This window comes from Pecten maximus, chromosome 2, assembly GCF_902652985.1.
Source record: "Pecten maximus chromosome 2, xPecMax1.1, whole genome shotgun sequence".
NCBI classification, from domain to species: domain Eukaryota; kingdom Metazoa; phylum Mollusca; class Bivalvia; order Pectinida; family Pectinidae; genus Pecten; species Pecten maximus.
In genome coordinates this window covers 38,695,776-38,705,917 of record NC_047016.1, presented here as the reverse complement: position 1 = coordinate 38,705,917, position 10,142 = coordinate 38,695,776, and the positions used below count along the sequence as shown (strand labels likewise).

General features: G+C 36.7%; 2 protein-coding genes across 2 annotated transcripts; one reads left to right on the top strand and one right to left on the bottom strand.

Moving 5' to 3' along the window:
- Positions 1–3,363: 3,363 nt before the first annotated feature.
- LOC117342934 (E3 ubiquitin-protein ligase Midline-1-like) lies at positions 3,364–6,755 on the bottom strand. Its single transcript, XM_033905235.1, has 2 exons — positions 6,727–6,755; positions 3,364–4,576 (listed from the first exon to the last, which is right to left on the bottom strand). Exons 1-2 carry the CDS (start codon positions 6,753–6,755, stop codon positions 3,364–3,366), a joined length of 1,242 nt encoding a protein of 413 aa, XP_033761126.1.
- Positions 6,756–7,234: 479 nt separating this feature from the next.
- Positions 7,235–8,177, top strand: LOC117342923 (tripartite motif-containing protein 2-like). The gene is made up of 2 exons (XM_033905226.1): positions 7,235–7,366; positions 7,578–8,177. The coding sequence occupies exons 1-2, from the start codon at positions 7,235–7,237 to the stop codon at positions 8,175–8,177; spliced, it is 732 nt and encodes a 243-aa protein (XP_033761117.1).
- Positions 8,178–10,142: the final 1,965 nt, after the last annotated feature.

Sequence of the window (10,142 nt, the reverse complement as noted above, 5' to 3'; positions counted from 1 at the left end):
TAAACATTTCATTAAGATTAAATGTATCATAATGTTAAAATAAGTAATGGTATTTAATGAGCAAAGGAGAGTGCTACACCGACAAGATTTTCTTGTAAGGAATATCAGAAGTGTATCGTCGTTCTGATGGCAATTTTCCTTCAAAGTCATTGTTTCATTTCTGAGCAAGCATACAAGCTTTTTGCTACCATAAATTGGGACAAATATTTTATCTTGAAATGAACCTTATTACGATGATAACATGTATGGATATCACAAGAGGAAGCATATTCAACCTAACAGAAATCGCAAGATAACGTGTCTTAAACTGTAAGTCAAAATGATCCTTCAGTGTCTACATGTCTAACTATTTAAGGTGAAAAATTGCTAAAAACTGTTAATGGGGAAAATGATGCTATGTAAGCAATATACACAATTTGTATCCAACACAAGTTCTCAAGAAGAATATTGAATGAATATGAATGAGATTTTCAATTCCAATACATGCCATTGCGGAGGTATTTTTTAAAAAGATAACTTAATCTAATGCATATCATTGTCATTGTTCGCAATTTAAGCTCGCCTGCTTCAAAGGACTGCTGAACTTAATCTGATGCATATTATTGTCACTGTTCACAATTTTAGCTCGTCTGGTTCAAAGGACTGTTGAGCTTATTGCCGTTATGATGTGGCCCTCTGTCATTGTGAGTCTGCCCCCTTGGACCTTAGGGACAGGGCCCAATAAGATAAAGTTAGAAAAGGATGGGAATACGTCAAAATTTGGTCCTAACAAAAGCTTCCTTATTAAGTGACGGTACTCAGTTTTGTGTAAATGATGATGCTGAACCTGTGGGAGGATTAGGGCCCAGTAGAGGTCATGAAGGGCAAGTTTTTAAAATACTTTTTGTTTTGTTGGGTGTAAATGTATTTTGCAAAATGTGGTCTGAAGCATCCTTTAATGAAGGACACTCAATTTTATATAGTGGTGAGTCAGGCCCCACTGGATACTGAGGAGAGGGGCCCAATAGGGAGAATTTAGTAAACGAAATTCACATTTTTTCTGCAGCATTGACATGATTTAGTGCTAATTTGGTTAAGAGCATACTTGTTTGAAAGTGACTCTATTTAGTATTTTAACAGTGGGGACTTCCCATCCTTACACACATCTTCATCCAATCATCCACTCACTCGTTACAGGGCTCTACCATTTGTTTGGGAAAATGTCAACAGAAGAAAAGAGATGAAATACAAGTCCTGTAACTATATAACCCTATCTCTTTTACTTGCCTCTCATGCATCCTATAGCTTGGGTATCTGAATAATTTATTATCGTATATCCCTACAAAAGCAGATGGACGCGGAAGTTAAATTTTGTATAAGAGTTGAATGCCTTTGCACTGAGTTTGCTTTGGATCATCTTGGAACCAGGATACTTATTGTTAAGTTAAGTGTTGACTTCCATGCATAGTACAGTACTTGGATATTGATTAAAGGTTGTCATATACAGATTTATATATCGTCACTATCCCTATCTAAATACACATTACGATTGGTTCTGAAGGATGTATAGTTACACACAGTGGCGTAGGAAGTCGTCAAAAAAAAGGGGGGGGGGGGGATTTTTTTTTTACCTTAAATTGTACGCATTATACAAATCGTATGGCATCTCCACAAAGTTCGCCAATAATCATCATTTCAACATCCCTGTGATAATTTATGTAGTACAAAATAAGTTATTTACGCAAATCAGGATATATTATTTATAGTAAAACATGAATCACCAGGCATGTATGCAGGATTTTCGAAAGGGGGTCCAGTAATTTAGTGATAATGCGAGCACCATAGGATTTTTTTTTTGGCGAGGGGTCTGGGGGCCGCAAAGGCCCCCATTTTGGCGGCCCCCAGTGGGTCCAGGACAGCGCCCTGATAAATTGACATGCATGTATGCCTGTTGTCAAGCTGCAGTATGGGGTAAATCGGTTATCATTTTGCTCCTTTTTTATCCAAGTGAAAATTTTCTAACTAAACATTTTTATACTAAATATATTTTGTATCAGATATGCCTTTAATGTTTCAAATATCTTAAAAATATGATAAAGAAAAATTTAATAATATTGAGAAACATAAAATATGAAAAAGTTACATCGTTGTGATTCGAACTCCAAACTTTTGGATTGCTAAGCGATGGTTCTACCATATGAGCTATACAAGCTTATGGGAATGCGATGCTTCTGTTATCAAATAAAGTCAGTCTAGTTAATGCTAAATTAAAATATTTTATCAACTGCTTTTTTTCACTTTTTCGATACCAGCGCATCGAAGGACCACTTTTTAAGAATAGGATTTTAGTTGTCTTTTGGTACATACAATAAGATAAGACATTGTTAAAATTGGTCTTCCGCTATGTCAATAATTGATATGAATGCGGGACAACCTCCCTCGAAAGTTGCAATTAGCTCGATGATGCATCTTTAAGATCATTTAATGAAATATCCATTATAATGAACAAACACATTTTTCGCAAATAAGAATATTTATATGTTATAGCAGAGACATATATCTGTATAGTCTCTGGTTATAGATTTAAGGTATGTATTCAAAAACTCATTTTTGAATTTTCTTATTATTATTTTGAAAACGGTCACCGTTAGGTCGAAACAGGCCAATATGTACCATACCTCATTGCAATCATTTTGGATCGGGCACGGAGCTAGGATTTTCGAAAGGAGGGGTTCAGTAATTAAGTGATAATGCAAGATTTTGTTTCATTTATAAGGCTATACAAAAATGTCCTCCGTAGAAAAAGGGGGATGGATGTCCGGTGTCCCCCAGGACATACGTTTTGCCCCCCCCCCCCCCCCCCCCTTGTAAAAATGCCCCTTTCAGAGACATCATGAAATATCCTGCCACACACACGTTCCCCAAGGGACTCGGAGAGGTACCACATAGGGTAATCAATAAACGTGCACAAGTGATGATCACTCTAAGATCAACACACAACGCAATGTATATTTGGATTGGAGACGAAGACCCGTGAAGCCCTGTCAACGGTCACGTGACGGTATCCATCAGTGTCTAGTGATATTTTACCAACTTCCATGCCTTTGATAGGCGTCGAAGATCGCGAGGCTGTTATCACATACTAAAACAATACAATCAAGGTGAGGAAGTGCAGCAATTCCATAACACGTTTTTAGTGTATTTTTTCTTTTTCTGACTTCCAAACGCAACACCTCTCTTTGTTTATGGAAAGGTCACCATGGTCTCGAAACCGAAGATGGCTACTGCAAAAGGATTGTGTACGAGTTCTACATCTGAAGTCAGCTGTTTTATGAACATATTTTTCTGTCGTGAAACATGGCCACCAAAATGCAGCTTTCTGTACTATAATGTCAGGTCGACTGCCGATAATCCATTTGTTCTTGAAGGTAGCTTGGACTTAACGTTCATATCATTGTCCATATCAACGACAGTTACATCACCAAGGCTGTCAATATTCAAGCATTTCCTCATCAAATCATACACACTTGGTTTTTCGTCATGTTTCAAAGTTTTACGAAATACACGCTTCTGTTCAGTGGTTGGCCTCTTTTCGGTAATTTCACTGTGCTTTGCCATTGCCCTTTTCAAGTGGAGGAAAACTTGTTCATCTGAAAGGAATTTATATTCTAGGCGATTTAAAACGTTACTTAGAAAGATATGTTCCCCAGTTGCTTCTTCTTTTCCTTCAGTCAATTCTTCCACTGCTTTTGTGTGAATGTCGCCTAACTTGGTTTTATACTCGTTAAGGAGGCCTTTCATCCGTTCACATATTCTGTCGACAAACGCTTCAGCCGACTTTTCCAATTGCGCCCGCTTTTCTGTAAGCTCCATAATGTTTTTATCAATATGGGATTCAAAAGTTTGAATTTCATTTACAGATTTCCGAAGAAATTTTGTATGTTTTTCATATTCCTGTTTTGACTTGACGTGCTTTGCGGCATCATACAGATCAGTAATGTTGTCACAATTACGGTGATCTACCATAGAACATAGCGCACAACACGGTGTGTCATGGTCAATGCAAAATAAGCGAATATATTCGTCAGGATGTTTCCTACAGGGTTCATGTGGATTGATCAGAGATGGGTTCTTTAAGACATGATGCACTGGGACAACTTCATGACGTTTGGTAATCTTCATGGACCCATGAACGGCTTTGCAGGCAGAACAATATCCCTCACAGCATAGCCGGCACCAATACTCGGCTCTCCGAAGATTGGAGTTCACCTGGCATATATCACACATTTTTGACATTTTTTGTATCTTGTCTCTGTCAATACACGACTGGATCAGATGATCATCAGGAAACAGACTTGCCCATTTTGTGACATTGTTAATGGTCCATCCTACAGGAGGCTCTGCTTCTATGCCACAAGTGGGACATTTGAAAGACGATTTGCTGGCGTGTATTGTAACTTTAGAGACGATCCACTTAAAGAGACATAATTCACAGAAGGCGTGAAGACATGGAAGGCATTTCGGTGTGTTGAAAGTTTTCTTACATAAATGGCACGTTATGGTGTCAACTCCTTGTAGCACCACGCTGGCTTCCTTCCTAGAAAATAAAATGTTCCAATTCATAATCATGACAACAAATTTATACCTCTTGAGAATAAAAACAGCTCACCCACTGACAATTATAAATGTGTTTGGTCTTGTTGAATCAAACTTATCAAACAATAACGAGGACGGTTTGAAATGTACCTCATCAATAGTTTAATCTTCAGTTAATTCCCTACTCATTGGAAAACCGTAAATCAGCTTTTGGCACTGGTCTTACTAATGACACTAATCTACTAGTGTTACAATCGCTGCTAGTTTTGACAGGAATCATTTATCTTATCTGTACAAGAAATAAACTTATAATGATTTCTGCATCTATAAGCATCTATCAACATTTGATTTATCAAAAACGAAAAACACAAAAATAGAGAAAATAATTTTTCAAAACGAAATGCTAATGTGCAATTTCCTGATAGATGCGTTGTCACTACGCCATTTATAATATAAATTTCAAAGTCTTTTTTTACCGGATGAATGAAAATATTGATGTATGTATCATTGATATATCATTGTTGTGTGGTTGTACCAACGAACTAATATGAAAGATCCAAACCACGAAATAAATTACACGTATATTTCTTATAACACATTAGTTCATTGCAATATAATGAAGTTCAGTGATATTATATAGCTTGTGTGATGAGAGAAAATTACATATATATATATATATATATATATAAATGTGAAAGTAGTTTGTCTGTCTGTTATTTATGTGTGTGTGTGTGTCTGTTGTGTGTCTGTGTGTCTGTTTGTGTGTGTGTGTGTGTCTGTCTGTCTGTTTTTCTGTGTATTTCATGAGTGTAACCAACTTGTGAGCAACGTCAAATGAAAATACATACATTTGTAATCTTATAATTTGCTTTTCTGCTAATGAAAAAAGTCTGCTATTTACTCTGAGTGCAAAAATATATATATATATTTTAATGCTATAAGGAAATATGACTTTTTCCAGTATTGATTATTCATTACAAACAAAGGGACTGGACACTTTCCTATGACTCGGAATATAAGTGATCTGGATGTCGCATCCTGGAAATAATGTTTCCTTCTGGGTCTTGTCTATATTTAGAGTTTTCTGGATTTGTTTGTCAACAAGAGGTTGATCTTGTAGTAAAATAAGTAGTGAGTTGATGTTTTGTTAGTCTACTGGATATTAAGTGTCACTGAATTACTGGTTGATACCAAGTTAAGTTGTGGCTGACTTCTGGTGAGGTATAACAGCAGTGTGTAATGTTCTTTAATTTACTCTAATATATGACGGGACTTTATCTCGCATTTCAGCCCGCAAATAGTTCTAAATTGTTAGCGTGTTTATATTGCCATCAAGAGGACCATATTTTATGATACAATGCAAATATAGCTGACAAGAGCAAACATTCCTGAAACGGCAAAACTACACAACATATAGATAGTACAACGTTGTATCTAGCCGTAATAGGGAACAACTAACCAATTGAAAAAATATATTTTTGAAACAGCCCCTGTGTATAGAAAGTTGAGCCAAGGATAAAATGTCTGACAGCCACTGATTGTCCAGTATGTTATGAAGTGAGAAAATAGATCTGTAGCCTGATAGGTAACTATAAATAAGAAATGTTGATCCCCCCCACCCCCCCACCCACCCACCCAAAGTTCAGGTAATAATAATAAACAGGTAAACATTTAAGATTTTTTACTGCGAAATTCACCCATTTTTACCCTGGAGAAAATTTGAGCTGAAGGGCCCAACTTTTTTGATTAGGTGTAATATCAGACCCTAAACTTTTGTTATAAACCATAATTGTCATATTGAATTCAAGAATTTGAATGAAATACTCCAAAACGTTAACACTAAAGTCTATGGGAAACAATTGGTTGGTTGGTCCCTAATACAAGACCTTATGTATTATAATTGCAAAATAACCAAACTTGAAATAATAAAATCATGCAATATTAATTATGCCAAATCCTTACCATATAGACAGTTTTTAGTTTAAACCATAGTCAGGTAATTGTTATTACAAAACTAGTGATTTTGATAAGATATATTCTCCACATACCTTGATTCAACTATAACGTCAACAGCTAAGCGACCCTATTATCGTTTTTCTTTAAATATATTTTCATGCACTTGCTTATTCACATTCAACTGATATATCTTACCATCGGCTTGGTTTTTTCCGTCGTGTCATCATTCTTTTTGACCATCGATCAGTTTACGGTTGTGGTTACAAAGATGGCGCCTTATGAACGTGTAGGAGGGGTAATATCAAAATTAAAAAGAAACTAAGTGTTGCTATTTAAAGAAAATTAACCTTTGACCCTCCAGTTTGCTTACCGATATATATTCATTCGTGTGTTGTCTCCTCCACATACTTAGCGTGTTATTGATCATTTATTTTTTAAGAAATATATCCATTTAAAACATTTGTTTTTGAAACAACGATAATGTTCGTTCTCAATTCGGGATGTCTATTTTTTCTTTAAACGAAACTCTTGGTTTGTTTACTCGTCACATATGACTTTGAGTTGAAAAAAAATAGTAATACTAAGTAATAGAGAAAAAAAATAAGAAAAAAAAAGCATTTTTGATCGGCAGCCATATTGACTGTGGTAACCATTTGTCATGCCTGAATGACTGACAAGTAGAAAAGGAAGTAATACAAGAGAGATGGCGACAGTCAGCGATCCTGATGATTTTACAGTGTGCTCAATTTGCCTTCAGACATTTACATCACCCAAGTTTCTTCCATGTCTTCATACATTTTGTGAACATTGTCTACAGGGATGGATAGAAGCACAGGTAACACAGACAGACGGTAACACTAGAAGAGTGGTATTTATGTGTCCAATATGTCGCACAGAGACACTCCTACCGGATAATGCGACAGGGGCCAAAAGAGCCGAATGGGCAAGTACTTTTCCCAGCAATCACATTATTATATCATTGATTAACAAAGCAATGATAGAGAGACAAAAGAAATCATGTGACCCGTGTAGAGAAATGAAGAAAGACGTATCAGCAATACAGTGGTGTGTACAATGCTCTGAGGCTTACTGTGATCCGTGTACACAGGGTACATAGGGCAATGAAAGCTACCAGAAAACATAAACTGATCGGTCTTGAGGACGTTCTTCGAGATTTAAAGTGTCTTTCATCGAATGAAATGTGTAACGAGCATGCTGACGAAGTGATCAAGTTGTATTGCGTGGACCACGACCAGCCATGCTGTACAATCTGTGGAGCGGCATCCCATCGTAAGTGTGACACTGTCCTGGAACTCTCCGAAGCAGCAAAGGATGTAAGCAATACAAAGAGGTTTAGGGATCTATTCGATAATCTTAATCAGAGTGAAAAAGACATTGGGAACGCGGCAAAATCTCTTGAGGAAAACTTGTCACAATTGAACAGGGAAAAGCTTAACATTGAGAGATCTGCTAAAGAACTGAAAGACGCTCTAATGAATCAGATCATTGCTCTACACAACCGTTTTCTGAAACAGCTGTCTGACGCGTACACATGTGCAGCGGTTGAAATAAGCGCTGACACCGAAAAATGTTACTTACAGCAAAAGGTGGTCAAAAATTCTAGACAGATATTTGAGAAATCGTGAGACCACAGCGCAGACACCGAACTGTTTCTCCAAATGAAGAGAACAGAGAAAAAATGCAAAGACAGTAAGGCATTTATTGAAAATAGAATGTCAAAAATGAAACGGAGACAATTGAAACATTCTTTTCCCGAAGATATCAAAGCTTTTAGAAATGCTAGCTCCTTTGGAAATGTCCATGTCTTAAATGAACGAAAACAGAAGAGCAATGAAGATGGGAGTATATTTCCTAGTCCTCGATACTCCAGGGATTATGCTCACTGCCACTCTCCAAACAGCAGTCATGAGCGTAACTCCAGGAGTGTCCAGGCTCAATCACGCCCTCAATCACCACTCTCCGGTCGTGAAACTCGCTCTCGTTCTCGCTCTCGCGGGCGAGAGTAGAGAAGCGCAACCCCTGGAATGTCGGGGATGGAAAAGTGATCATTATAACCCGAATCAAAGGAGGATTCCCTGATCGTCGATTGCTCAACGTTCCACAGCTGACATTCTGACAGTGATGATCTGCTACTGAACATTTAGTCTTTGATAACCCTCTCTTTCTATATTTAACATTTGTTAAGGCCCATTTTGATTTTCAGACTTCCTTTTAAGATTACCAAACTTTGGTCCCTAGTATCATTGAGCTTGCTGAACAAAAGATATATGATAGAATTTTATATTTCTTTATTAGGCGTCCATTATTGAATTCACGTCTAAAAATTCTCTTCACTAATGTGGTTATTATAGGCGAAGTATTTATGTAAAACGAAAGAAAAAAGGACGAACTTTGAAGAAAATAATTTTTGATTACTTTAATCAATTAAATCAATAAAACGCGGTTTATTCGTAATGTGATGGGATTTAATGAAATTCCACAAATAAGTCCTCCCTTGATGATTATATGTATACGATCTCTTCACACGTGATCGTTACCCCTGGAATATTTCTACCATCCCTAAATCACTCTACACATCCCTATATCACTACACATCCCTTAATCACTCTACACATCCCTTTATCACTCTACACATCCCTATATCATTATACACATCCCTATATCACTATACACATCCCTATATTACTCTACACATCCTTATATCACTCTACACATCCAAATATCACTCAACACATCCCTAAATCACTCTACACATCCCTTTATCACTCTACACATCCTTATATCACTATACACATCCCTATATCACTCTACACATCCCTATATCACTCTACACATCCCTATATCACTCTACACATCCCTATATCCCTATACACATCCCTATATCACTCTACACATCCCTATATCACTCTATACATCCCTATATCACTATACACATCCTTATATCACTATACATATCCCTATATCACTCTTCGCATCCCTATATCATTCTATACATCCCTATATCACTATACACATCCTTATATCACTATACACATCCCTATATCACTATACACATCCTTATATCACTATACATATCCCTATATCACTCTTCGCATCCCTATATCACTCTACACATCCCTATATCACTCTACACATCCCTATATCACTCTACACATCCCTATATCACTCTACACATCCCTATATCACTCTACACATCCCTATATCACTCTACACATCTCTATATCACTATACACATCCCTATATCACTCTACACATCCTTATATCACTCTACACATCCCTATATCACTCTACACATCCTTATATCACTATACACATCCCTATATCCCTATACACATCCCTATATCACTCTACACATCCCTATATCACTCTATACATCCCTATATCACTCTATACATCCCTATATCACTATACACATCCTTATATCACTATACATATCCCTATATCACTCTTCGCATCCCTATATCATTCTATACATCCCTATATCACTATACACATCCTTATATCACTATACACGTCCCTATATCACTATACACATCCTTATATCACTATACATATCCCTATATCACTCTTCGCATCCCTATATCATTCTA